Source organism: Cystoisospora suis, assembly GCF_002600585.1.
Source record: "Cystoisospora suis strain Wien I chromosome Unknown contig_813, whole genome shotgun sequence".
Classification (NCBI taxonomy): Eukaryota; Apicomplexa; class Conoidasida; order Eucoccidiorida; family Sarcocystidae; genus Cystoisospora; species Cystoisospora suis.
In genome coordinates this window covers 79,519-106,834 of record NW_027153614.1, presented here as the reverse complement: position 1 = coordinate 106,834, position 27,316 = coordinate 79,519, and the positions used below count along the sequence as shown (strand labels likewise).

General features: G+C 54.2%; 3 protein-coding genes across 3 annotated transcripts; all 3 read left to right on the top strand.

Moving 5' to 3' along the window:
- The first annotated feature begins 6 nt into the window (after positions 1-6).
- On the top strand, positions 7-10,744 carry CSUI_001964 (allergen v5 tpx-1-related family related). The gene is made up of 11 exons (XM_068062167.1): positions 7-1,927; positions 2,572-2,743; positions 3,098-4,825; positions 5,490-5,639; positions 5,830-5,940; positions 6,362-6,547; positions 6,980-7,003; positions 7,729-7,886; positions 8,382-8,488; positions 9,149-9,360; positions 9,846-10,744. Exons 1-11 carry the CDS (start codon positions 974-976, stop codon positions 10,094-10,096), a joined length of 4,053 nt encoding a protein of 1,350 aa, XP_067925864.1. The 5' UTR covers positions 7-973; the 3' UTR covers positions 10,097-10,744.
- Positions 10,745-11,445: 701 nt separating this feature from the next.
- On the top strand, positions 11,446-21,195 carry CSUI_001963 (uncharacterized protein; the record flags this gene model as incomplete). Its single annotated transcript, XM_068062166.1, has 14 exons — positions 11,446-11,772; positions 12,279-12,546; positions 12,850-13,352; positions 13,888-13,957; positions 14,432-14,678; positions 15,455-15,593; positions 16,152-16,583; positions 17,244-17,406; positions 17,748-17,896; positions 18,263-18,369; positions 18,660-18,886; positions 19,193-19,365; positions 20,315-20,471; positions 21,043-21,195. Exons 2-14 carry the CDS (start codon positions 12,535-12,537, stop codon positions 21,193-21,195), a joined length of 2,532 nt encoding a protein of 843 aa, XP_067925863.1. The 5' UTR covers positions 11,446-11,772; positions 12,279-12,534.
- A 1,576-nt stretch (positions 21,196-22,771) lies between these two features.
- Positions 22,772-26,448, top strand: CSUI_001962 (ribosomal protein l12). Its single transcript, XM_068062165.1, has one exon. The coding sequence runs from the start codon at positions 24,239-24,241 to the stop codon at positions 25,889-25,891; it is 1,653 nt and encodes a 550-aa protein (XP_067925862.1). The 5' UTR covers positions 22,772-24,238; the 3' UTR covers positions 25,892-26,448.
- The last annotated feature ends 868 nt before the right edge of the window (positions 26,449-27,316 follow it).

The following is a 27,316-nucleotide window of genomic DNA, read 5'->3' as shown; positions in this document are numbered from 1 at the left end:
CAGTCAAGGAGGTGGTATACCGGTTTCTCAAGAACTATTCAGGTAAATCCGCCCAAGCAAGTTTTTTAATAGCACCAGGTTTGTGTCTATTCTCTTCTCTACGCGTTGTGGCTCCACTATTTGCATATTCTACTAGACAAGACGGGTAGCAGTTGAGCCCGGAGAGGCTAGCAACAGTGACAGAACCTCAAGATCCTCCAGCTGGTATGTCTGCTGTCTGAAGGGGAGAAAGACGCTCTCCATGACCGTTGTGATGACGTTCCCATTATTGGATACTGCAGGCTAGGAATACACTAGCCTCATTCCAGTGACAACAATATATTACCAGTTTTTCATGTTCCCTTCAAAGGAGGGGACGAGAGGGGCCAGCCTGTTGACGCGGTGCGGCTCCCTGTGTCTTGTAACGGTGGCCTAAGTGTCTCTAGTTTTCTTTGCGGTTACGGTCCTGGTATCGACTTAGGCTTTCAAAATGTATACGTTCGTCCATTGGCTCGTGTTGCAGGAATCTGGCCTAGTTTGCGCTCAGAAACAAAACCGGGACGCGGTCCTCCGGTAGAAAAATCTTTATATATGGTTGAGTTTTGTAGATAGTTTTGCTGAGCGGGCAGCTCGATGGCTTGGCCGGCTGCTGCGGAGTGAGACTGAATAGGCCGACGGCTTCTGTAGGCCCGAAAAGCCATCCCCGAGTAACGAGTGGTTTGCCCTCTGCCTCGCTCTTCGTCTTCCCCGAATGTTCCTTCTCTGCTCTTCTTTAGTCTATCCTCGGCCATCGGGACCCATTTCGACCAGATACCATCCTCCTTCAACATCTCGCTCTCTTGGTCAGCGAACGCGACTGCTCCTTCCGTGCACCTTTGATCTCCCCAGCTTTTGTTGACTTTTCCGTTTCTTCAGTTCGTAAACCTTCGTTGGCTACACCCGCCCTCCGCTTCTCCGATCAAAGAACTGCGTGCAACAAAGCGATGAAACACGAATGGCGACACTACAGATACTCCGCTGGCTTCCTAGGAAGGCCACTGGGAGTTGCCGTCGCTCCTCGTCAGTTGGAGTCTGGCATCGCTCTTCGAGGGCTGCTGTAGGTTGTCAGTCTCTCTCACCGTCGGCCTTCCACAGGATGAGCGACGGGGTTCAGGGCTGGCCCTTGCATTCTTTGTTACTGGTTGGAATCCTTTTGGGTTGTTTTCCATGCCTGATCCCGATCTATGGTGCCACTTCTCTGGGAAGTTACGCTGTCGACGGGGCCTCTAATGGGTCTTCAGCATCCTCGCAGCGGAGAGCAGACATCGGCGGCTTTCGAGGCACTTCGCATTCGTCTTTTTTCTCCGCACTGGACACCTCGTCTGACTTCCCTTCTCTTTCTTCTGGCGCCGATCCGCCCCCTACTGTGTCTCTTGATGTGGCGAACTCACGATATGTTCGCGTCCTAACAGATCCCCGAGTAGCGGCAGGCGGAGAGACCGCCCAAATGAGCACACAGGACAATTTCAGCGCGGACTCCCGTCTTTCTTCGGAGAATTCTTCTGACACAGCAAGTCGATTTGTAGGCAGGCGAAGACAAGAAAGAGAACACGCTTCCCGACCCCATAGTTTTATATCCATGTCTGTTCGTCGATGGTTTCGGCCAGTCGTCTCCGACTTCTTGTACAGCACTACGCCTCGCATTTTCTTCGACGTTGTCTCGCTGCCGGCACCGCCAACTCGTACCGTCTTCGCCCCATTGCCGTATGAAAGTGGTTCTGGGCGAGACAAATCTGAAATGCCGGGGGGCAGTGCCGGAACAGTGGAAGCTACAGAACCGGCTACTGAGCTAAAGACCTGGGCTAACGAACCGAGACTTCGCCAGCAAGGCGATGAAAAAGACTTCTCTCTCCTTCAAACCAGACTTCACACTCTCAGCCGGCGCATGGCCGGGCAACACGGACGCAAGGTGACCGCTCTTCGGCGCCTACAGCCTCCTGCTTCCCTGCCCATATGCCCCTGTACACAAAATCCTCTGCATCGACTATACCGTGATCCTCTCTGAGGGAAGAACCGCGCACTATAACGACCCTTCTGTGAAATATGAGTGCCTCACGCGGTAGTGCAAGGCGGTGAACAGTAGCATCTCTAAGCTGTGGCTGTATTTGTGAACTGGGGGCTTGCGGCTCTGCACACACCGCTCTCAGCTGTCCTAAAGTGCCCTATGTAATATAATCCGCCCGAAGAGATGTGCCCTGGCTGTGTGGGTAATCGTCCGGGCTAGGCCAAAGAGCTTTTCTTTCTTCTTGACCCGGGCAGCACAGTTCACAGTGGCAGGTTTGAAACCCGTCCGACAACGGCTTCTTCCGTCTTGCGCCTTCGGTGTGTTCTGCTAGCAAGACATCACGGACCGTCTGCCACGTGCACTGTGCTTACGTCCCGAATACAAGCAAAGATACATTTTCTGCTAACGCTCGTACTCATACAGGGCACATACGATAATGATTTCTGCTCCGCACCCTCTGTCAGAACCAGCCAGTGCTCTTTTCTGCTTCGTTTCCCCGCGATGTCTGACTGCCCTTGTATGCTTGCTGCTGTCTTGTAAACCATTAGGTCGCAAGATTGGTGCAACAGCGTCTAGACGCCCCGGTGAGGACGCCTGTAAATGGCACACCAACCAGAGACAAGGGACACCCCCAGTCGGCGCCGCAACAGGCTGATACGCCATCACCAGCCGCAGCCGCGGGCACTCCACAGGAGTTCACTCGTGGCCTTCTCTCCCTCGGTGAGATATGTCTCTCTGAATGACGTGACGCTGCGCACAGCTCGCTTCCGGCGATGTTGCATGCAGCGACGAAACAACTGTCCTTAGTTACATTTACGAGTCAAGAAAGAAAGAGAAGGGACACACCACACTCAGGTACACATTTCCGTGCGATGAATAGTACACAAATTCATGAATGAATCTGCAGTTTTGAGAGAACGCGTGCGAAAGGGGATACTTGGGACAGTCCGTACATTCGATGTACAATCGTCATTCCGGTCGGCTACATGGACAGCCCTTCTTCGGTTACCCTTCCTCACACTGCCAGAGCTTCTCCTTGTCTGCCTTGGTTACTCTCATGCCGTGACACTGCAGCCCTGGCCATCAACCGGCGCGATCCACCTGCTGCTGTCCAAGCTGCTGCCGCTCGACTCCGCGACTTCGTCGAAGCGCCACAGAAGAGCGGAGAGCTTCTTTGCAATGTCAAAGGCTTCAGAAGAGTTTCCTTGTTCAACGCAATAACAGCAGGTCTGGGTAAAGAACCAGTTCTGCCGTGCGGTGCAGTCGGGATTCAGGGGCTTTCTCGGCCACCAGGTGCATCACCAGCCCCAGTGCCTGGCCAAGATGCTAAACCGTTCACGAGAGCTGTTGCTTCGAAGCGTGCGATTGCCCCTCTGCCTGCAATGCCGCGAGAATTTCCTAAGCCAAGCGACATCTTTCCCAGGCCTAAAGTACCAGAAGACCAGCCTCCTGAGACGAGAGCCGCAGCGTTGCGAAGAGCGAAGGAGAAAGAGAAAAGGGAGCAAGAGGAGAAAGAGAGGGAGAAGAGAGTAGAAGAGCAGGAGCAGGCGAAGTCGGAGGTCCTGCGGAAGCTCGAAGCACTAAGGAGAGAGAGGCAAGAGAGGGAGAGGAAGAGCAGAGAGGAGAGGGAGCAGGAAAGAGAGAAGAGAGAGAAAGAAAAGAAGGAGCAGGAGGACAAGGAAAAAGAAAGGAAGGAGGAGGTCGGCAGGAAGAGAGAGAGATCGAAGAAGGAGAAAGAAAGGAAGGAGAAGGAGGACAAGGAAAAAGAAAGAGAGAAGGAGAAAGAAAGGAAGGAGAAGGAGGACAAGGAAAAAGAAAGGAAGGAGGAGGTCGGCAGGAAGAGAGAGAGATCGAAGAAGGAGAAAGAAAGGAAGGAGAAGGAAGACAAGGAAAAAGAAAGAGAGGAGATGGAGAAAGAAAAGAAGGAGAAGGAGGACAAGGAAAAAGAAAGGAAGGAGGAGGTTGGCAGGAAGAGAGAGAGATCGAAGAAGGAGAAAGAAAGGAAGGAGAAGGAGGACAAGGAAAAAGAAAGAGAGGAGATGGAGAAAGAAAGGAAGGAGAAGGAGGACAAGGAAAAAGAAAGAGAGAAGGAGAAAGAAAGGATGGAGAAGGAGGACAAGGAAAAAGAAAGGAAGGAGGAGGTCGGCAGGAAGAGAGAGAGATCGAAGAGGGAGAAAGAAAGAGAGAAGAAGGAGAAAGAAAGGAAGGAGAAGGAGGACAGGGAGAAAGAGAGAGCGAGAAAAGAAAGAGAGGAGATGGAGAAAGAGAGGGAGATGAGGGACAAGAAGAGGATGGAGTTGAGGCAGAGGCTAGATGCGATGAAGAGGGAGAGGGAGGAGAGGGAGAGAAGGGGTAAGCAGGACAAGGAAAGGAAGGAAAAGGAGGAAAGGGAGAGGAAGGAGAGGAGGGAAAAAGAGGAAAGGGAAAGAAAAGAGAGGGAAAAGAAGAATGAAGAGCAAAAAGCTCTGGAGAGGAAGATGAGGGAGAGGCTAGCCGCGCTGAAGAGGGAGAGGGAGGAGAAGGAGAGGAAAGACCAAGAGGAAAAAGAGAGAGAGAGGAGGGAGAAGGAAAAGAAAGAAGAGCAGAAGGAGCGTCGTGGAAAGAAAGAGAAAGATAAATCGGGAAAGGAAGAAGAGGAAGAGGCTCTGCCGGCCCACGCCGAGACGAAGTCACTAGAGATCAGCGAAAGCGTGAAAAAGCTTTCTGGCTTTGACGCGTGGCTAAAAAAGAAGGATGACTATGGCCACTCATACCAAAGAGCCCTTGCAGGCATGAAAGTCCCGACAAAGCACGCCACGAAAGGTGAATAGAAGGGTGTACACATCACGTCTCAGCCTTCTCTGCTCGTGCACCGTGTGGAACTCAAGTCGGGCTGTCATGCTGAATTGGCACTTTTCTCTTCGACGGCATTCATAGAGCTCATGAGTCGTTTCCCTCTGTCCCTTCTTCACTCACTCTCCGTACACACGCGCGCGTAGTTTGGCTGGTGTGTGCGCCCGCCTACAAGCAGTCACGCCGGTCTACGGTAATCGTCGTGGGTTGTCACCGGCTTGCAGTCTCCAAGAGATCGATTTGGTTTGCTTGGATTCTACAGCGATGCTGAATCTGCCAATGAGGGAGAACCATTCCTGCACACTTCCACTCTTTCTGAACCATTCTCGTGCACCTCACTTCAACGGGTCAGTCAATGATTACACGGACGCGTGCATTGCGCGATTGGATTTGGATGCATGTTGCTTCAAAACTGAAACGACGGGGTCTCCACGTTGCTCATCAGTTTTTTTGTGGCGCCGAACGTTTTTGAGAAATATGAGCTCCTGTCGGGGCAAACCAGGGTCGTTGGGCGGTCCGCGGTATGTAGAAGGTGAGATGCATGCTATTCATTGGAGGGACGATGGAGCCTTACGTCAGGTGTGCGACCAGCACCACTTTACGCCGGCTTCTCTTGCTGTATTGTCCGTTTCAGGGAATTGTCCAATCTACAGGACTCCCCCCAGCCCATGCACGGCGACCTGTGGGGACGGGGAGAGACTGCAGGTCGACCGAAACGTCAAAGGCAATTCTTGCACAATTACATGGATCCGCTCCGCGTGCATTGAAGTTGAAGGCTGCCCAAGTAAGTCACGACCCAGTACTAGAAGTTGGGGTAATGCAGTTTCTCGCTTTAAAAAATGACCTCACGCCTCCGCAAAGCAGGCTTTCTCAGAGAAAGAGAGCTAACACACTACGAATAATTGCCTTCCAGGACACACGCATTGACAGGATGATCACTACTACCTACTACTTTGACAATGTCTTTTTCACAGGCGGTCTTGAAACAGCCCGCGACGTCTTGCAGTTGCACCCGAGACAAGGACTTACGCTGGCAATGCTTCGAGAACTCGGCGAGAAAGTGATGAAGGCGAAGTGGCTTCTGAGTGGGTCTACACGGGATCACATAGGTTTCGTCTTTGGCTCTCCTGTCTGTGTTCGCAAATCTCTTTGGGGACATTTTTTGAATATGCACGAGTGAGTGTAGGTACTACGACTCCATGCGTTCTGCAGTCGTGACACACCTCCGCAGACGACATGAGTACAGCCGACCCGCGGGTCTCATAGTACCGATTCGTTGTCTGAAGCTGTATGACCAGTGAGAAAGTCCATGTGTGAACACGCACGTACACTCACAAGTGGTTGTAGCCAAGCAGGCAACTGCGACGCTGCAGCCATACAAAATGTCAGTAGCCCAGGCACGGTAGCAACAGCGGATTCTACTGCTGCCTGGCGGCGTTCTTCGGTGTCCTTGGTGAACGACATGCTTCGATGGACAATGGATCGAGCCTGTTTGCTGTTCTGCAGGGAAATCCGGAGAAAGCTACTGTGAGACGTTCGAACAGGTGTGGACAGACACTGCGTTTGACCTCGAAGGAAGGCCAATCAAGGAGTGCGGATTCGGTCACCACGTTGGCTTGGAGCGGGAAAGAACGGTGGACGGCGTCTGTCTCCTCAAGCTGGACAAGCGACCCTTCCATAAGTTCTGCCCAGGTAATCGTCCTGTCCCTGTCTTCACTAGCCGTCAAGTACAGACGTGATCACCGTGAACACACCTCTGTAGTAACCGGAGTTGTCCTCAGGCCTACTGAATTTGCTAGCGTACCTCGTGTTTAAGGACCCCAAAGCAACATCACCTAGTCCAGACAGCACCACGACGACAAGTAGAGACAATCTCGGCTATTTTGGGTTTCCTGTGATAACTGGACTGAAACCTGTATCGCCTTGGATTCCATTCACCCAGGAGCGACCACGCATGGCCCGATAGCCCCACGGCTACTGAGTTAGAGTGGCATAGAATCCGCTTTTGTTTCTGCCAGCTATCCGCCGTATGCGCCCAGCAGAGCGCGCGCCAAACATAGAACAGTGGACAGGCCTAATGCAGACTGTTCTTTCGCCTGCGTTGCGTCATGCATTTCCTTGCAGTCTCGGAGACCCGTTTCCGGAAGAGTGAGTTACGACAGCAGGAAGCTCCGCGGGAAGGCTCCTCGAGACACCTGAACAGTCGATGCGGACGGAGTTCAAGGGTTGCTGGTTTTTCTTGGCAGTATCCCCTCTCGCCTTCCCACAGATGCTCCCTGCCGGATGGTGCAGAAAAGAACGGCGCGAGCATGTATATGGATCAAGGAAGTTTCCCAGAAGGCGCGGTTGTCGTCTGTTGTTGTACTAAGGCTGTAGAGCTTCAGCCCGGTGTGATGCGTAACTGAATTGTGTTTGTGTCTTTGTTGGAGTTCTCGCTGCGTCTGTAGCTGTCATCCTATTGTACGTTAACTTGTGTATTCTGCGCTCACTGTTCCGGTGAACCACCAGTGGAGTAGCTTTCCCAGACAGGGTATACTCAGCATCGTCTTCGTCCGTTTACAGATTTGTGGAGCTACACTTTGATCCATCAAAATGCACACACACTATATACCTGGGCTTGTGGCCCGGGGGGACGTGAGCTTGGATGCGGATGGATACCCCTCTCGCAGTGCCGGTCGAGTCCACCCGTCGACAGACGCCGTTTGGGTTCGATGTTCAGATCCACGTTCGTGGTCAACGACAGCCTTCGATTGTATGGGCAGACTGCGGGTACCTCGAGTGACCTCCCAATGAAACGCCGCCCGCAACTGGTCGCATCTCGCTTTCGCAGAACCCGTGTTTTTTTCTTGGCCTTCTGCCTGTCTCCCCCACAGATATGGTGGATCGGCATGCAGAGCTGCGGTCTCTTGCAGGCGTAAGTGCCCTGAAATGGAATCAACAGCTTGCGGATCACATGAGGACCCATTTGAAAGCACTCGAGACCTCCCAGAACTGCGCGATGGCTCACTCTAGCTCGAGCTTCAGGAAAAACGTAAGTCCTTACATCCCACGAGCGCGGCCCCTGGAGCTCCAGGAAGGTTTGGCGCTCAGGCCCTCATGTGTGATATGTGTTTCACCTTGGAACAGGACTCCGCTCAGCCCGTGCTGTCTTTGAAGGCCCACATGTTCCACACCAACCGCTAGTTTCGGCTGTCGGGGTCCGGCGGCTACTTGGGTCACCAAGAGACAGGGAGATAATGTACGTACATGGATTCCTCTGGGTGGGTGGCTTGGGCACAGCTCTCCGTTCACAGTGAAGAGGGTTGGAAGTGAGCGGGAGCCGAGCGCGTTCTTGATTTTTGCTGTTTCCATGCAATAAGAACAGCGCCGTGAGCGCGTTCGCCTTTTTAAGCTTGGCGGCTGCTATGATGCAGAAGAGACTGTCAGGCTAGTAATTTGACAAGCGTCGACAGCGAACTTTGTTTGCAACGGGATTGTACTTTGACCTTGAACTGTCTTCTGTGCGTTGCTGCCTCTTTCTATGTAGGTTGCGGGCTACTCGTACCTGGGCGAAAACCTTTTCCACAGTTGTGCAAACGGCCAGCTCCCCGAAGATGTTGTCGATAAGTGGTTCTCGGAGGTTGGCTGCTACCGGTGAGTCCTTTCAGAGCGGGGGGGTGTCGCTTCTGAACTGAAAGCCACCTTCACTGTGGCGCATCGCATCTCTTGCTTTGTGCAGCAGAGAGGAGTGGGGGGAGCTTCTCCTAGCAGCCCCTGTGGGTGCCAGCTGACGTGCCCCGGGGCTCTGCGGGGCGCGATCAATATCAGGAGCGTGACCCGCTCCAAGGCTGCACAGGGTGTTGGCCAATCCGTTCATTTCGGGTACTGCCGACTCCCAGAGATTTCCGCTGGACTGTGAGATAGACGCGGTAGATGGGGTCGCGTCGCCCCCGGTAACCCTCGTTGTCGGCGATTGTACGAGTTAAGCTTCAGACCTGGCTTGAAGTACGAAGCTGCGTCTGCTGTTTCGTTGGACCAGCTGTTTGTGCCGTGCCATGGCGTTTTAGTTCGTCCCTGTCTGGGGTTCCCGTCCCGCCGCAGACCACTTGGGAGTGACGGCATTGTCGACTTGAATCTTTTCGTTCCGGCCGGGCACAGGGGCAAAGACTGATATGCCAGAGCGACGGAAAGTATTCTTGAAGTTCCCCTTCAGAGTTTTGGGAACTGTTGCAAAGCAAGGCAGCGCTGGTGACTCATGAACCGAACCGACTTCACCCTAACACTATGTGTTCTTTGTTTCGCGCACGACACCAGGTACGGAGAAGTCGGTAACAGCTGCTCGGCGGATAAGATGGAGTCCTGCGACGCCAGATACCACGCTTTTGGCGTTATGACCGGACATTTTACGCAAGTCGTGTCAAATACATCCGTGGAAGTCGGCTGCGCGTACAAAGTTTGTGAACGCCATCTCTGCGGCGACGGGAGCTCGAGACCACTTCTCCTCGTCGGGTGTATGTACGGACCAGGTCCGTTACGGTGTTCGAAGACACCTGCAGTTCAGAACTACTCCAGCATCTCGAGAGCCGAGTGCTCAGAAAAGAACAAGCTGCGCGGTTCCTGATGCTGACCATTCCACACGTGCTAGACCACGGAGATGCAGCTGTACCTCAAACCGAACGAACCAGTGTCCAGAATGACATACTAGCATAGAGTTGGCTGTCCCACGAGTGTCAGGCGTCCTGTATCACTCGGAGAACAAGCAGCAGAAAAGGCTCGTGACCCCTCAGCGTGGAGCCTCCTACTTTAGAAAGTTCATTCTAAGTTTGTGTGTCTGCCTGTCCGCTATTCTACTTTTTTTTCCTCTAGCCAGATGTCACGCGCGTGCTTCAGTGTCTGCACCTGCAGGCCAAGACTGCATCTAATAGAAATATCGCCACAAAGCGCGACACAGGCCCCCGGGCACTGAAGCGCAAACCGCCCCTTGTTTCGTTGTCCTTGCGCCGTGGTACAGGTGGTAATATTGTCGGACAGTATCCCCTGACGATGGAGCAAGCAAAGAAGCTGGGCGAACACTTTCCAAACGTGATGAAGATTGCTCCCCCCATGTCAGACAAGGAGTCACAAAAGCGCTGCAGCGAAAAGCAGGATCGGTGGAAGCAGGAGAACCCAGAGGGACACCTTGGGTCATCAGAGACGTTCGAGAAAAGGAAGAAGTTCGCGCTCATTCAGATCGGTGCCGCCGTTTCGCCACTCACCGGGTGACGGCACTGGGACCCGGGGCTCGAGCCCTGGTTTTCTCTTTTTTTACCTTACGATCTGGGCACGAAGTACCCAGCGAGTCTTTGACAATTACCTCTTTTGGCCCTCTTGATTCCGGGCTTGAACGCAGTCCCCGAGCGACCGAGCTCACCGCAGAATCTGTTTTCCGCGACACGAGTGGCGGGGACTCGGCTGACTGGCACGGACTATGCTGAAGGAGCCTGAGGGAGGACTCGGCCAGTGTGAGCTCGGGCCTCCCGCACAATGAAGAAAACCACGAGTGCACTCCTGTGTCAGCTGGTGTTCACCAGAGAGCCCAATCTGTTTTGTCGAGGCCACCTCCTGTGGTTTTCAGGAGATACGATTTCTTCACTCCATTTGTCCGACGCACCTACGGAACCTCAGTCGAGTGCCATTGTCTCCTGGCCGTCGCCAGCGCCAGTCGGCCGGGGGAGGTGGGCAGCTGACGCCCATTGAACCTAGTTTGCCATGTCAACGCGAATACATCCCGCCACCTGTTCTACGCATCTCATATGTTGCCAAACTGATTGGCTGGTTTAATGGCACTCGTGCCCAGTAAGCAGTCTACCGCAGCACTTGCTCTGTCGTTAACAAGACGGGACGGCCTCCAGCCGTCCAAGCTAAACCCCGATCAGCGCTTCGGGTCGGTCTGCTTGCTCATTCTGGATAAGGCGGACAACCATAGCGACCGACCTGCACAGAGCAGACAGCCTGCAGGCTGACACGTTTTCGCCCTTGAGGCCTCTTTGCTATAGCTGGCGTGGTCCATCTTGATCTGGCGTCGGGTTCGCGCTGTCCGAAATAGACGGTAGGGCCCGGTATGCAGAAGTACAGCACAGACCACAACAGCCGTTGGCGGTCCACTCGGGGTGGACAGTGACCTTGTCGACTTGAGTACCATCGGACCTTTCCTGTCGAGCTGACCTACTTATTTTCTTGATCTTGCCACGCGATCACTGCACCCGCGAGCGCAAGGAACCAATCTGGCCTCCCGTGATGGGAGCCTGCAGACGCTCCGCGCGGTGCGGAGACACTTGACTCCCAGTGGGACGACTCCTTGTGCGCTCTACCGACCGGGTGCGTACGACTCTCTGTAGTAGCAGTACCGCCACGAGTAACGTAATACTTGTTTTTACAGCTTCACTATAATCTGCAATAGTGCGGGTGATGGCACCGGAGCCAAGAAAGGCACTGGGAGTGGATTGGTCGGAGCCTAGAACTGTTGTCATGTCCAGAAAGGGTGGCATAGTGGTCGAGTTCTTGTGCGGCGGCACAGATGACAGGACGGAGACTACAAAAGTCGGTTGCTTTCGCATTGGTTTCTCGAGTGCGAAAAGATGGCAGAGCGTCTGGAGAGGCAGGGCGCGGGCGCAAGCCCAAGCGCGGTGCCGCGCGCGTCTCCTGTCTCCTCTGGGCTCGGGGCCGAGGCAGTATACCACTGTGCATGATCGCTACTTGGGGAGGTGGGACCACCTCTTTTTCTTTTGTTTCCGACAAACCCACCATATTCTGCAGTTTTTGAACCGTTTTTCTTTCTGGTAGTTTACCTGCCCTGAGAGTGTCTAGTGCTGTATGTGCAGGGAAAGATGGTGGCCGATGAAAACTACTACGAAGTTCTCGGTCTCTCGCCCCAGGCGACTCTGACTGAAATAAAGAAGGTGATCGCAACAGTGATTGTCAGAGATGCGGGACCAAGTGGTAGAGCCGCGAGCCGTTCAGCTGATTGAGTGGCGTCGTCAGGAGGTGTAACCTAAAGTGTACATGGTCGCGACAGTGAGCTGTGACCGCCGTAACACGTGCACCGCGACTATAAAGCAGATCACGATGAACCCTATGATCCACGCTCGTCTTACGTGGCCGCTAGCTTTGATGCTTCCTCTAGAGAGGGCTTTCTGGCCGCTGCTGCGGCCGCCCGTACCTTGAGGGGTCTCGGCCTCTTTGTGGCGACAACCTTCATTAGGATCGTCAACCGCTGACAGTCGGACCGCCACATTCGGAAAAGTGGATACCGTTTGTATCCAGAGGCGCCACGTTTAGTTAAGCGTGGATCCTCTGGTATCTCTATGTATGGTCGTCCTCTGTCATGCTCACGAGAGGATCTGAGGGCAGGCGGCATCGGTCGGCCCTTCCTTTTGTCCGGCTTTCCTCTGTCGCAGGCGTTTAGGCATCTTATCAAAGTGCACCATCCCGATAAGAAGACGGACAGCGGCGACCAAGATCAATGCTTGTATTTGAGAATACAACAAGCCTTTGAGACCCTCAGCGACACTCGAGCTCGTGCAGACTATGACCGCTGTCTCGAAAAACGTTCCGAACAGCTCTCCACCAGGAAGACAGAAGGGGCGGGCGCACGACCGGGAGATGGAGCGACTGCTGAGGACCGATTTGTGAATGGATTCTTCCGAAGAGACACAGTCAGCATGGACCATGGAGTAAGCTATACGATTTGCCGATCTGGCCAGATGCATTCGAGTACGACAGAGAGCTTTCCAGACCGACGAAGCATCTAGAGAACTCAGTCTTAGAGAACGCTTGCAAGCGCGAACAAAGCTCTTCTTACGTGGTTGAGAACGTTCGTAGGCATTCGGGTAGTAGGCCCTCCTGCTAGTCCAGTGACCCCAGAGTGGACTGGCTTGTCCGCACTAGTTGCCAATATCTCCTACAAAGTCTTCGCGTCTGAGGTCCTTCACCCTCTCCTGCGGAGGCCCGTGCTGACTGTGACTTTCTTTCCGTAGACTGGTGCGGAGTCTACTCACCGTGGAGCACTTTTTGGTCAGGTGGACAGGGATGCTGTGTCGACTGATCTCTTCCGCCGCCTGGGAGAGACGGAGAGTTGCGGAAGTCACTCAAGCGGCTTTGAGAAGTGGCTGCGGTCTCGGCCTCCGTCTTCGTTCACCGTAGTGAACGACGAGGTCATTCTGAATTCTCGGGGAGCCGTCAGAACAAGGGAAGACGAAGTCTACAGGCATCAGTGTACCTGGCCCGTGACAACGATTGTTCGCCGGGGTCCAGTCGGTTCGGGCCACTCCGGCCAAGTCACTCGGTCAACTGAGTGCAGTGGCAATGATGCAGCCTTTCAACAGCCAGTTAGAACTTCTACTGAAGAAGACGAAGCAACGTGGGAAAGAGTTCAGGTCTCGACGGAGCGGCTCAAGCTCAAGCCCGAACTCGAATGGGGCGAGGTACTAGTCCGCATTCTCCATGCACCCGTGGTGCCCTATGATCTGGTCATGCTCAGGTGCGCAAGCACTGTGCTCTCCGATTGCATCTCGAGCAGAAGAGGCGACCTTCCTATTCTCTGGAGACTCTTCTTTTGTCCATTGTCCCCTTGTGGTCACCGTATCTACCAAGGCGGCAAGCTACCCCCACATATTGCCCTTCTGGATAGTCCGGCCAGCTCCTGCGCACGTACGCCTTTGAGTGTGTGTTTAAGTCCACGAGATCTTGCTTGTAAAGCTGCACTTTCTTTAAGCCACTGTACAAGGGGTCTCATAAGCAGACCATGCAACGGCGCAGTGCTTGCTGCCTTCGGCAAGACATCCGGTCACCGCTCACGTCAGGCACGTCGAAAACCGCGGCAGCCCTCGGCGTTATCTGAAGGGTGAACGGTGGGCACAACGAGGCGCAATAGCACATGTGTTTCTGCGTGGTGATAAGTGGGGCCAAGGCCCTGTGGTTGACCACGTGGAGCTTCGGCGAAGAAAGTGAACCTTGGATGCCTGGGCGGCGATATCTCCGTTAGCGTCTTTCCTCTGCATGCTGGTTTGCTGCAGGGAGGGCTTCGATGTTTTAGGTGTCTCAGCCAGGACGCACGACGACCGAAGCGACTACAGTCCATTGAAGGTGGGCATAGGCTTCCTTAGTACCATGCTACCCATCTTCGCTGAAGTGGCTTTCACACCTGAGTCGGGCTTCTTGACGACAGACTCCGCGCCGGCTTCTGCGTTTCGTCCGGAGCCCTGGTTGAGTAGCTTGTAAAACTGTAGAGTATCAATTTCGTTTTTCATGGGCTGCAAAAGGATACAGCGGCGCACCGGAGTGTTTCGATCAGTTATGTGACTTGGTAGAAAGTGTCCCCGTCGTTTCTTGGACTCTTCCGCGTTCGTCGTTCTCGCTGCGTAGGCCACCTCGTAAGTAACCCCTTTCTTTTGTTCTTGTCCTTGTTTCCTCTTTTCTGTATTTCGGTTGTCCGGCACATGGCTGCATCGCGACCAGAGCTCGTCTTCCACATTGTCACTTACCTGTTTGTGGTGGCAGCCTTATGTTGGGACTCTTGCTGTTCGGCTCTTTTTGTTTTGGAAGGCTTTGGGTTTGCAGAGAGACATCGTTGACGGCGAGAAGCCCGAGGACGAAGCCATCTTGGGAAGCACTTGCCTAGCAGAAGTTGTGGAGGTGGGACGCGGGGTTAAGTCTTTGAAGATAGGAGATTACGTGATGCCCCTGACGGCCGGCCATGGTTGCTGGCGAGCTGCCGCAACGTGGGCCGAACGTGACCTGATCGCCCTGCCGAAAGACCTGTTCCCCCGGACAGAAGAAACAGCTGTTTGCAGAAGCCTTTTCCTCGGTAAGCTGCCAGAGTCTCGTCCGAAGAAGAGATGGACAGGCCGCTATTTAGGGCCAACAACAACCAAGCCAGCACGGAAGCACGACAACCCGGCCACTGGCACAGGCCACTTGATGGGCACTGCCAGACCCTGAAGCCTCCACAGCTGTTGAACTTCGAAGAGAACAGTTCTGAATCCAGGGCAAAACGACTTGCCGTCCGAAAGAGGAAGATGGTCCTGGTGTACACTAATCCGTGTTCCCAGCCACAACAGCTGGCTCTTTCCATGCCACAAAAAGATTGGTTCCAGGCAGCAAACGAGACAATGCGTTTGCTCTCTGCGCGCTGGCCGCGGCAACCGTTGTCTTTTCAGGAACGGGATTCCGCGAATATGTGTAGCCGAAGATAGGAGCACAAGAAACGTCCCAGGGCGGACGTTGCTAGTGTGATGGGCTTGCGCCTCGATGTGACGAACGTGCCCGGGAAAGTTTATGCCCCACTCGACAGTCGACAGCTACCGCCGTCGCGTTCATTTTAGGAATTTCCCGTAGCCCCGCGACGAGGGCTGCTCAGATCCCTTGCGGCCACTTCCAATAGGGGAGGTTTTCCAAGAAGAGAAGGCAGCTAGCACCATTTCCCATGGAAAAAGTAGGGCTCCCCTAATGGGGGATAGGGCAACCGTCGTGAGAAGGTGCTGGGACAAGCAGTCTAGTCTCCCGCCTGTCGCCGACTGCCAGCTTAGCTTCCGAGGGCATCCGTCATTTTTCGCCAACTCATGCTTGCTTCACCATTTTCAGCTTACCATCTACTACAAGAGCACGCCCGTGAGCTGCAGCCGGGAGACGGTGTTCTCGTGAACGACGCCGGGTGCCTAGTAGGGCAGCTCATTGTACAGTTCTGTCGGCTTCTGGGGCTTCGTTGCATCTGCGTCCTCAGGTAACTCCCCGACGACACACAAAGTCCTGATTCTACGTCGTTGCACTCGAGTGTTTAGATTGCAGTCCCAAATACCACTCTCTACCTCCGCGTTTCTCAGACTTTTAGGGACACGAGCGGGTTTGTGGTGAATTAGATCCCGTTGCCTGGTCATGCTCAGCCACATTCCCGGACGGACCTTTGTCTCGCTAATCAAATGAACCATCTTTAGCTTTGCTTCCCCCGCTGATCAGGGCCGCTTTCTTGCTGACCCGGGGGCAGGAGTACTGTTGGCGGCTGCTAACATGCCTTCTGGCGGTGCTGCGGGGGCACAGACGGGAACTCTCCATCGATGCCTCATCAGTCTGTTTCACATCCAGCCCACGCAGAGAGGCTCAGATTGGGGGGAGCAGCTGGACGCTGTTCATAGTCACAGTTCAGAAACTGAGGGGCGCGCCTGCTAACATGGTAGCGAGGCGATGTCTCCCGCGCCCAAGACGTCCTAGCAGTTGTGAACACTATGCATCATGTCCCGACGCCCCCGCTGTGTTGACTCTGGATGTTTATTCTCCCACGCAGGGATAACGTTTCCAGAGCAAGCTCTATAGCTGGATACATGCGTCTACCCGCTAGAACAAAGTCAGCTATCGCCGATATTCGAGGCGTCCTGAAGACACGAAACCCTTTCGACCCCTTCCACGGTCGGCCGGGCCGGGAAGAGGACAAGATACGCGAGAGAGACTGGCAAAACAGTTTTCAAAGCCAAGCAGATTACATGCTTTCTCTGGGGGCGACGCATGTTTTCACGCCGGGCGATGACGTGGCTGAGAAGCTCGCCAAGGAAAAGCAGAGGCTCCCCATGATCGCGTTTGACTTCAGCGCTGGCAGTCTTGGTGGCCTCACTGTTGCCAAGTGGCTTGCTCGAGACGGGAAAGCAGTTCTTGTTCCGGCTGCTGCAGAGGTACCTCTCGCCCATGAAAAGGCCACCGTCCCCTGGAATGAAATACTCAGGTGAGGGCACTGAGGGTCCCAGTGTGCTACAGAAAGCAGCATTGCTGACAAGTCATTATTGCGGTCCAACCAGTGCGGTGGGTGCAATACGTGGGGCTTTTTCCCTCCGGCTTGCAAGCACCTTAAAGAGAAAGCTTCCTCTACAGCGACGACTGTAAGCGTGAACAAAACTGCTTGGCGAAGCCAGGAGCGAATGTGGTACCTAGCTAGTGAAATCACGTAAGCAGTGACGTTCTTCCACAAGAAAGAGGTTTTCCCGAGCACCGCATCGGTAACCCCTCTTTGCTCTCTCATAGCTTCTTCGCGTGGCACGACACGGTGAGTCACAACGCACCGCGAGTGGAACGCATTCAGGCCAAGTATTCATCGAATGTAGAAGGTAGCTGTGCTGTTACATCCGTTCTCCAGTCCGCTGTAACAAATCTGGGCACCCCAAGGCAATGGGTAGTTGGCTAGTTTTCAAAGCGCGGCGTTCTGCTCTCGAACACAGGCGTGAGACGTTCCGGGATGTGCCCTCACAGCAGAACCGTTTTGTCCCTCGCTGGGTCATCTCACCCGGGTTCCGTAATGAATTTTCTTTGTAAGACTGCGAGTCCTCGAGATGCCCAGCTGGATGCTATCCACACTTTCGAGTCGCGGTATTTCTTCCCTCGTTCTCAGCCGAAACCTTCATTTCGAGAGCTTTTTTCTGGACACCTGGCTTCAAAGCGCGAAAAACCAGAAGAAGATGCGGGTTGCTCTTGAGAGTATTGGAGGCCTCGTGCGGGCGGGAAAAGTGGTGATCGACCTTGCCGACCCTTTCAACGTTACATCGCAGACAAGCGTAAGGGACACGAACACGCATCATGGCTACTTCAGCCGGTAGCGGTCGCATCGTGAAATAGCCGGGTTCAAAGCGGGTTTGAGGGAAACCTCTCCCGTTCGGGAGCGCAGGACATCGGTTTTGTCTGCAACGGCCGTGTAGGGGAAGTGGACACGTGAGTGGGCAGGTGCTCCGCCATATTGTAGTATTGACCTGACAGTGAAATATTTCCGGTAGAAGGTTGGCAGCGTAGTCAAGTCCCACCAGGTTTGCAGTCCCAACAACGTGAAGTCCTGGTCTTAAATCAGGGCCTGTCCAGGTTCCAGTTGTGCTTTGTGCTGGTGCTCGTCGTCTGCCTGCAGACCGAAGACATCCTCGACACCATTATGAGCCTAGAAGAGAACAGGAATGGTTTCCGGCAGCCCATTTTCTCTTTCGCCTCTCTCGAGACTGATAAGTTACTCTGGGAAGAAGAAAGAAGAACAGAGTCGTTTCGGCGGGAACAGGCGCGGTGAGGACGCGAGCTGGCACAAAACGCGAGTGAAAGGAAGGAGTGCGGCTGAAGGCCGGTACCGTGTTGCAAGCCAAGCCGTCTTATCAAAGGTGTGCACCAGGCGTGCCGCGCCGATCCCGATCAGTTAAGGTTCCCTGCTTCACTTTTGTGTACACACTTTCCGCGTGGTCTCCTGCGCACATGGGAGCCAGCCGGTGTCGCTGTCAAGGAGCTGCCCCGTAGTAAGCGACAGATACGACACGAGAGTGTCTTCTCCATTATAAGCAGTAATTACACCCCAAACAGAGAAGCAGCAGCTGTGGATTGTTTTGACGTCTGAGCTCAGCTGTCGTTTTTTCTTTTCTTTGACGGCTCTTTTCGCAGGCAGGCGCGGGACACTCTCTTCTCGGACGTTTGCCGGAACCTGGCGAAGGAGCAGACTCGAGAGAATGCGGCAAGCTCCTCGGCCCTCCCTCCTTCTGTCAAAACTGGTGCGGGCTTGAAAGATTGAGTAGCTTCGGTCCCTAATTACCGTTGCGAGGATTCGACAGTAACCGCTGCTGCCGCTGTCCGGTCTGTAGGTTCATGATAGCGAACCCGCAGCCAAGCGTGAGAGAAGTACGACGGTGGTTTCTTGTCGGTGAGCGGCTTTGCGTGTTGATTCTGTTTTTTCTCCATTGTCAATGAGCCCGCCTTGTTCAAGTCTGGAGCCGCCGCTGTCTTCCCGGCTGCTGTCCAGAGTGGCCGCCCCTGCGCAATTGTCCTTACTCGCTTCGAACAGGTGCCGATGGCCTGTCCTTTCTCGAGATGCCTCCCGAAGAAACATTTTCGGCAGGAGTTCCGGAGATACCTCGTTGTCTGGAGACGCCCCTCTGTGTGTTCGCGCACGGGCGTGGCGAGATCCCCGAGGAGCTTCTGATCCTTCTCAGACACTACAAACAAAGCTTCCATGAAACCTTCAAGAACGCGCATTTCATTTTTCCGAGAGGGCCGTTCACTTGTGCTGTCGTAAGTACTTGTTAGCTAAGGGATGCCAATGAAACGCAAACGACTGTGACCGAGAAAGCACCTCAAAACAGTGTTCTGCCGGGGGCATCAAACCAGCTCGGGCAAAGGGGGGCCTAAGGGGGGCCTACACTTCAGCGGAAACCCAAAGCACGCTGCACGCGATGACCTCAGTCTTTTATGTGGGCTTGGCTATAGGCGCCTTCTGTACGTACTCAAGTGGGTATCATACTGTCTCCGCAGCGCACACTGAGGAGATATGAAATTTTGACGTGCTGAGCCACGACGCTGTTTCTCACTCTCCTCCAGGATGGTGACGAGCTGCCTTGCTGGACCACGCCAAAATTCTCCACTCTCTTTGTCCGACCGGACATGGCATTCAAGGGATGGCAGTGCAGCCAGGGAGGAAACAGAAGAAGCGGAGGCCAAGTGGCCGATCTAACTGCTGAAGATATCGAGGCGCTAAAAGACCTGGAGATTAGGTAAGGGCTGTAGGGCTCGGTGGTGCCGCCCTTCGTCAGTAGGCCCCCAGCTGGAATTTCTGAAGGTTTCGGTTCGCGCGATGCCTCGCCTTTCGGCTATGGTTCGTAAGCAGATAATGACAGACACCGTCCGCCTTCATCTAAATGAACACATAGGGATCATGTCCGAATCAGAACTCCATGAATGTCACTTCCGCCCACGGCCATGGTTAGCAGGCAAACTGCAACTTCTCTGGTACTTGCTTCTTTTCCCGATGGAAAGAAACGCTTTAGCCAGCCGTGATGGCGCGTGGCGCGGGCGGTCCAACTCCAGCAGCAACAAAGTTGCTTCACTTTGTGCGAGACAAGTGCACAGGGTGGTGGCCCTGATCGAGAGTACCATTCTTTCAAAGTTCAAGGCTCAGTTGATACGTTCTTCCCGCACGTCGGCTCCTGCGGCGGACCGTAGCTTCGAATGTGGGTCGTGGAGACCGAAAGTCCATTGATGGGTCTCCTGTCTCAAAAAGCTTGCTGGTGGGGTAAGCGTCAGTGTGCCAGTTCCAGAGGCTACCGAGGAACCTGTAGTTGGTGACACAGTCGGTATATCTCTTCTTAGCCTGGATGGGTCAGAGAAAGCTTCTGTCGATTTTAGTCTGAGCGGATTTCACTACAGCAGGTTTCGCGTATCCACCAGCTGAGAGGAGGAGACTGCGATGCCAAGGTGGCTGAGCCGTTTGCTCTCTGGTGTAAACTGGTGGATCATGAACTCTGGTGTGTACAGAATTTGTTGGCACGCGCGTAGAGAATGTCGGTGCTGCGCATCCCGGGTTCAACCACATGGGCAGCAGTACCACGTGGCTCGCCTGTTGTTTGAACGAAGTACATCTGCCCAGTTCTTTTTCTATACAGGAGCTGTTCCCGGGTTGATATGTGTGGGTTGCGCTGAACGTCTACTGATTATTCTCCGCAGCTGTGATCTCCTCGCGGACTTAGTTGAAGAGCAGGTGACAATGAAGGAAGGAGAGACCTCGCAGAGCTCCGGAACTGGAGCCAGTCGGGGCGTTGTATTAGCCGGTGTTGGAGAGGGCGCTGTTGTTACTCTTCTTACCGCTCTGACCAAATTGCGAGTAAGGAAACAGCACCTCTAGCAGAACTAGCAGAATTGTCGGTGTGCCAAAGAGAGTCCGTCAATGGCATCCCATAGGAACGTGTAAAACCGCAGGACCTGTATGGGTACAACGAGCCGTACTCCTTTGCAAGTGCTTGGACCGAGCAGACTGTCGTACAAATCGCCGCCACTGCAGCCACGCGTGTTTCACTCTGAGATACTGAGCCCTGCAGATCCACAAGAAGAGAAGAGCTTACACTAGTACAGCAGCCAGCAGGTTCCCAGAGCGTCCCCAGGAACCTGGCTGTTAAACCCCCATCTTCGCCCTGGAGCTTGGTGGGTAGAGCTCTGCAGTCTCGTGTACTTCCTGCTGCTATCCGGACTATTTTTATCTGAAACAGGTTCTATTGTCAGCTGCTTGTGAGCAGCCCGTAGAAGTCCTTCGCAAGAACTGGGTACTCCGATGTGTTTTGATATTCTCGGCGCCTTCCTTATTACCTCATACAGATCAGGATGGTAACTTGCCTTCCTCTCTGTGTCCCTGTTGACTGTGACGGTGCTATGAAGCNNTGTCCCTGTTGGCTGTGCAGTTTCCCGTCGAAGCTGTGATGTGTGTAGGTGCTCCTCTGATCGAGGATCGCATCTTGCATTTTCTGTTGGGCCGGGCCCTTAACACCTCTAAACAAGTAGGCGGAAGTACTGCAGCATCTCGAAAATCTGTAGTGGTTTCGGAAGCGTACTAAGATCCTTTGGTTCTCTGGCGGAGACAGGGCATCGGCAGCCACCTATGTACCACGAATGTTGAATCTCGAAGTCCGACTGTTGCGCACTCTGGAAACCTAACTGATGGGGACTCGGACCGAAGAGCCTGCTAGGACATCAGGAACGCAGTTTCGCAGCAGCTTCGAAGATTGATTGCGCAGCATACTCAACACGACGCAATACACCGTAGGGAACATTCTCTTGTGTGCTTCTACATCGCGGTGCCGAAAACCTCGCCCAAGTGAGTGGATGCATTCTTAGTGAAACGCCCGGGCGGCAGTACATGGCAAATTGTGCGGACAGCGACATCTATAGTTCAGTATGGCCTTAGAGTAGAGTGCAGGGAGACAGTGCACCAACGAGAGACCAGAGTGTCCTTCCTATTCTGAAGCGCTCTCGGCTCGGGCTGTGCTACGTTGTCTGGACCTCACGGCCTGTGATTGTCTGCAGATCAAACTTTTCTTTCTCAGCGGGTCCAGGGACGCCACATGTCCCGCATGGACTCAAGAGGCGTGGAGATCTACTTTTCACCAGAGGGGCTACGTCGTGGTGAAAGAAACAGTGTTCGACGGAACACAAGAAACGGACGAACGGACTCTGGCACACCTTGCCCCGATTTTTTCCATTCTGAAGCTTCCAAACTGAGCTCAGCAATGCCTGTAGCACGCTCGGAGGCTATGTTCGGGGTGTTGTTGGCTGCGATGTCGGGTGAAAGTTCTAGCTGCTTAGTTTCTGCGGAGAAGTTACCACCCCCGTTGCGCCCAGAACGGCAAAGAGATTTCGCCGTTCTCATTACCGAAAGCCGACCGTTGCCCCGGTCAACGGATTGGACTCCGCCAGCCTGTGCTCAGTGCGTCAACAAAAAAGGTCCCAGGCGTCTTGCTGGGTACCGCAACATCGACTGCACACGAGAGATACAGGGACAGGATTCCTGTCGATCCTGCCATTTGGCATTCGTGGCACCTATTCAGAGTGGACCAAGTGGAGCATCACTCCATATGCAGAACGCCTCTTGGGCGTCAATTTTTCTTTCGTCACTCGGACTCAAACTATCGACGCAAATCCGCCTTCGTAGTGACGCGTTTGGGGTGCTGTATGCTCTCCCTGCCGTCCGTTGTCGTTTGACAAAAGTGCAGGTCCCAGACACCCGTGCATTCTTTTCCTCTTGTCCGCATAGTGGCGTCGAAGCCGTGAGGCCCGTTGGAGTGGGTTCTCACATACTTCGGCCCCCACTCAGGCACATCGAGCGGCGGATCCGCAGACGCACAGTCAGGCAACACGGGACCGGTGGCGTATATTTTCTACCACAGCGCGGATATATAAGCTCTGTCGGCACATCACACAGACTCGCACCGTTCAGAGGTATACAACATTCACTCCTGCGAACTAGATGCAGATATCCGAGCAGGACTCGTCCGCTTGTCGCGCCTTCAAGCCCTCGGGGCTTTCGGACGGCATGCATGCAGACCGATTCCTTTTTACGCTGACTAACGATAGAAAAACGGAAAATCCTTTCGTTTCCCGACACTAGACGCTTGGAATGCCTTCCTAAGGTGTCTCGCATCCATAACAGCACTCTGCGCGTAGCCCCCTCTACGCTGGGGTGCCCAGGAACGTGCAGACTGGGAAGCAAGTGTACTACGCTTTGCACACCTGGCCACGCCTGTTGGTGTCTTCGCTGCTCAGAGGGATCTCTGTCCTTTGCGTGGCTGTACTCTTCTGTGCTGTAGAGCCCGATTAGTTTTGTTGTTCCCAGAGGGCTTTGTTCTCTTGTGGGGGCTTTTTTCGCTATCCTCCCATCTAAATCCAGCAGGGTCGCGCGGAGCCAGGAACATGTTTCCCCAGCTGCACCGGTATCTCCCGGAATTTCGACGACGGTGGCGCTTCTTTGGGGGGAACCAAGCTTTCTGTCTCCCGGCCTTTCGTGCGGCGCACTTTCAGAATACCACAGGACATTGTGCCACGGTGGTCCGAGTGTCCCGTCAGTTCCATTCTTCTGGACCGCATTTACGTACCAAAATGCCTTTTCAGTCCTACTGCACTGTGCTGAAGTCAGTTTGCTTCATTTTCGCATACCAGCGCCATGCAAGCGCGCCTTTACATACAAGGAATCTCGAGTTAATGCGTTACTTGTCACGTATCTCTGAGCTCTCCTGCGGCTTGCACGAGCACGCCCGAGGGCTCGCTTTGGGGCACCTGTGGCTCCGCTTGTTCCTGCTCCTAACCATTATCGGGAGACAACTCTTCGCTGATCTCGCCTATTCCACAAGTGTGCCCGCCTTGCTTTAGCTTACTCGGCTCTCTGGGTTGCTTAGCTGGATTGCAGTCATTAGAGGAACTTTCGAAGAAGATTGTTTTCCGCAGCCCCTTCTTTTGTCCACGGGGTCGCGGCAACCCGACATCGTTTGATATCCGGAGGAGGACTTCGTGCTGCCAGAGGATGCCACGCACAACGGGAGCGCAGGCTTTCCTTCAAGGGAGCTCAGCCACAGGGTCTTTTTTCTTCTCTCGTACGACTTCGCGCCTCGTCTTATACTCTCAGGACGTCTTGCTCAATGCCACGGAGACAGTGGCGGCTCTACCTTACGCGTGGTTCCTCCCTTACTCATTGCCAGGCAGAGATATGGGGAAGTCTGTATGCCGGCTGGTGCTTGAAGAGGGAACGACTAAAAGCGGTGACCTGCATATGCTTCCCCTCTTCTGATCGAGGGAGGCAATTCCCGTCAGTCTGCCTTCTAGACCGGTTGCACTGCTTTTCTCAGAAAGAGTTGCGTCAACCAGCCATGTGAAGCCCGGTTTTCGGAGTCCGTAAAGGAAGGCCGTAGACAGATCCAGGGAATGAGAAACTTCTCCTTTCGTCTGGTAGTTTAGGAGGGCCGAGGAAAGCTGTGGAAGACCGACGTGGTTTCTCCCCATGTTGCCCACCGCCCACGAGCCGCCTAGGGCAGTCCACTTTGTACCCGGCCGTAGATAGTGTGACTTTCTGTTCATCTGTTTCACCCTACAAATGGACTGATCTTTGCCATGCGGAATTCGGAAGAGCCAGCAGGACAGGGCGGGTTCTCCGCCTCGTTCTTGTTCGATGCGGAGGTGTTGACTCGATATCCCACTACCGCAGCCGTGCCCCCTTCTGCACCGGCCCGTAGCATTTCGCGCTCGGTGCTCGCTTGTTGCCAGGTGCCTCATTCGTCTCCGTCATTGCGTGCGTCTATAGCTAGACGAGACGCTAGTCGGCTCACATATCTCTGGAACCGGTCTCCTTTTCTTGTGCTCTTCTTTTTCTTCTGGCCTTTTCTTGCCTCCCCTCTTCCGACCTTCTTGTCTTTCAGTCCGGGGTGTCTCTTCTGGGCTGACTACCTCTATCTCCCCTCCTTCGTCACTTTAGTCGTAGCCCGACAAGCGACAGACTTGCCTCTGTCAACCTCGTCTTCTTTCTCTTCTCCACTTCCGTCCTCTCTCTGTCTTCCGCTATTCTCGGGAGTCGTGCCGGCAAGGCCACGGGCAGGGGCTCCTCGAACGAAAGATGATCTTTTGGCTCTTAGTGCTCTCGCTGGAGAGCTTTCTGTAAATTCAGGTAGCTCATGCTCGCCAGCGATGCCCGGTTGCGGGCCATGTATTGGAGCTTCTCTGCCGTCTACCAGTTCGTGCTGTCTCACCGGGGTGTCCGGCAGTCCTCAACGTCGTGTACAGAAGACTAGCGGCGTCTTGCTTTCGGTGTACGGAGGAAGACGCAGATCTCTTTCCCGTGGAGGTGGCAGATGCTCTCTTTTCCTTCTTTTTGACCTCCCACGGAAGCACTCAAGAATGCGAGGGTCTATGTGCCCTTATTTTCCCTCGTCTTCTGCAGGTGCGAAAAGACCAAGCCTGCCGGAAGCAGGTTGCTTCTCCGTCCCCCTCGTGACCTCTTCAACTGAACGGACACGGGGCCCTGCGAACATTCAGTCGACTATACATCCGCCTACACAGCACAATCAAAGTGGGGAACCGTCAAGATTTCCTTCCTCATCTCGCGTGTACTCCGTATGCCACTCTCTCCCGTGTTCCCTGATGTGTCCTCGCCTGCATGACTTGCCACTTGGGCGTTCTTCCCATGCTTTCTCTCTCCCGTCCCGGTCTTCGCGTAGCTTACCGGGGTTCTCCTTGTTGGCGCCACGAGAGATGAGACGCTCCGTGCTTGACCGAGCTGTTGCCACCATTCCCCCCGGAACTCAGTCACCTTTGGCTGCGGTCGCTTCGCCCTCTCCGACGTCTCCAACAGTCGCGCCCGTATCACGTGCAGCCGAGATTCTCGAGGAAATAAAAAAGCTAACAATCGTGGAGACAGTTGAACTGGTGTCTCTTCTTGAGTCCGCCTTTGGCGTGTCGGCCCGTATGATGGCAGCAGGAGCTGTCCCGGCTATGGGGGCTGCCGGGGAAGAAGGAGAACAGGCCAAGAAGGAGGAAGAAAAGCCACCAGAGAAGACAGAGTTCGATCTGATTATCAAGGCGGTTCCACTGGACAAGCGTATTGCTGTCATTAAGACGCTCAGGACCGTTCGCACGGATCTCGGACTGAAAGAAGCCAAGGCTGTCATTGACGCTCTTCCGAACACAGTTTTAAAGGGTGTAGACAAGGCAAAGGCGGAGCAAGCTCAGAAAGTCTTAGCTGATGCTGGTGCAGAGATGTCGATTGAATAAAGTAATCGCTTGAGCCTACACGGCAAGTTGCCGAGTAGAAGTACAAGGCTGCCAACACGGCGCACGAGCACGCCGGGGCGCGGGGAGACGGGAACAAGGCTGACTTGAAAACTTTAGGTACGGACGACTTGGCGTCAACTCTCGGGAGAATTCGGTGTGGTAGCGAAGACATTTTCAAAGACAAATACACATACCGTCTACAGCGCTACCTGGTAGCGGAGAGTTGCCGGAAAAGTGTCCTCTCTGTTTCTCGGAGAACGTCGAACAAGACTCACCTGGAGCAGCCACGGGACTCACGCAGGCATTTGACCGTACTACTGCCGTGGCAGTTTCCACACACGCCTCGGTCCTTTCCCTGCTAGGCGGCACCAGCTGCTGGAGAGAGGGCTAATGTGACGCGGAATGAAGGCTGAGTGCCTTTTTGTTGAGATGTTCAGTTCTTTCTCAGTTTCACCTTCGCCCACGGGAGACTACGCGGTTAGAGTCGCTTCTGAAGTGCCGCGATTGCTGAACGGTCGTCCGTAGACGCTCCTTTTGCAAGAGGGCTTCCCCAAGAGGGCCAGGTGTGACGGTGGCACCCCTCGCTTGGACGCCTCCCCTTTCCTTCACAAAATCTCTGGCGTACAGCAACTTTGACCGTGGGACATCTCGTAAGATTCTCAAGTTTGTCTCAAAGTCAGGACAAGTGTGTGGACTGAGGCGCGACTGCGTGGTACGGAATGCGGGAAACACGTTAGGCACCCACTACTTTTATTGCAGGGTGAGTGGCGTCCAGTAGATGCACTGGTTTCACCGAGGAAAAGGAATACTGCTGTCGAGAGCTGACAGTCCGAAGTGAAAGCCGATGCACCGCTACCGCGCTCTGCGGGGTGTATCCGACGCTTTCCACATTCAGCATTGTTCGTAAGCGAGCCGGGCAGCGCGTTGTTAGCAGTTTCCTATTCTTGAACTCAAAAGCGAACTGCGGCGCTCGACTGAAAGCGCCGAGAAAATGGCTCCAAAGTCGCGTTTCAGACGGAGAGTTGCAGTAATCCATATACAGGAGGCAACAGTTTAGGTTCCGCGAATTTGAAGAAAAGACAATCTTGGCATAGGTGTCCGACGGGACAGTCGCACGGGCTGGCTACCTCAACCTACGTAAAGAGTCGTTCAGCGAACTCATTGTGTGTCGCTCAGCACATTTACAAAGGCAGAGTGACCCCGCGTTTAGTGAGCAAAGTGGGCCCACGTAACTACGGTCGGGCGCTCACTAGTGCCAGCAGGTTTCCTGACATCTGTGACGAGAATAAGGCCGTACAGGATTTAGGCCCTTTAGGAAGGAACTAGAATGGGTGGTCTTCTGGCGGCTAGACGTCTGCCTTCCACGGGATGGTTGGAGCATGGTTGGCTCACCGGTCTCTCCACCCCTAACCGGTGACGCCCACT

Coding starts and splice junctions, on each gene's coding strand:
- CSUI_001964 (XM_068062167.1), top strand. CDS start 974: ATGGCGACACTACAGATACTCCGCTGGCTTCCTAGGAAGGCCACTGGG. Junction 1,928..2,571: donor CCGGGCAACACGGACGCAAG/GTGACCGCTCTT, acceptor GTAAACCATTAG/GTCGCAAGATTGGTGCAACA. Junction 7,887..8,381: donor GCTCGAGCTTCAGGAAAAAC/GTAAGTCCTTAC, acceptor CTTTCTATGTAG/GTTGCGGGCTACTCGTACCT.
- CSUI_001962 (XM_068062165.1), top strand. CDS start 24,239: ATGCGGAATTCGGAAGAGCCAGCAGGACAGGGCGGGTTCTCCGCCTCG.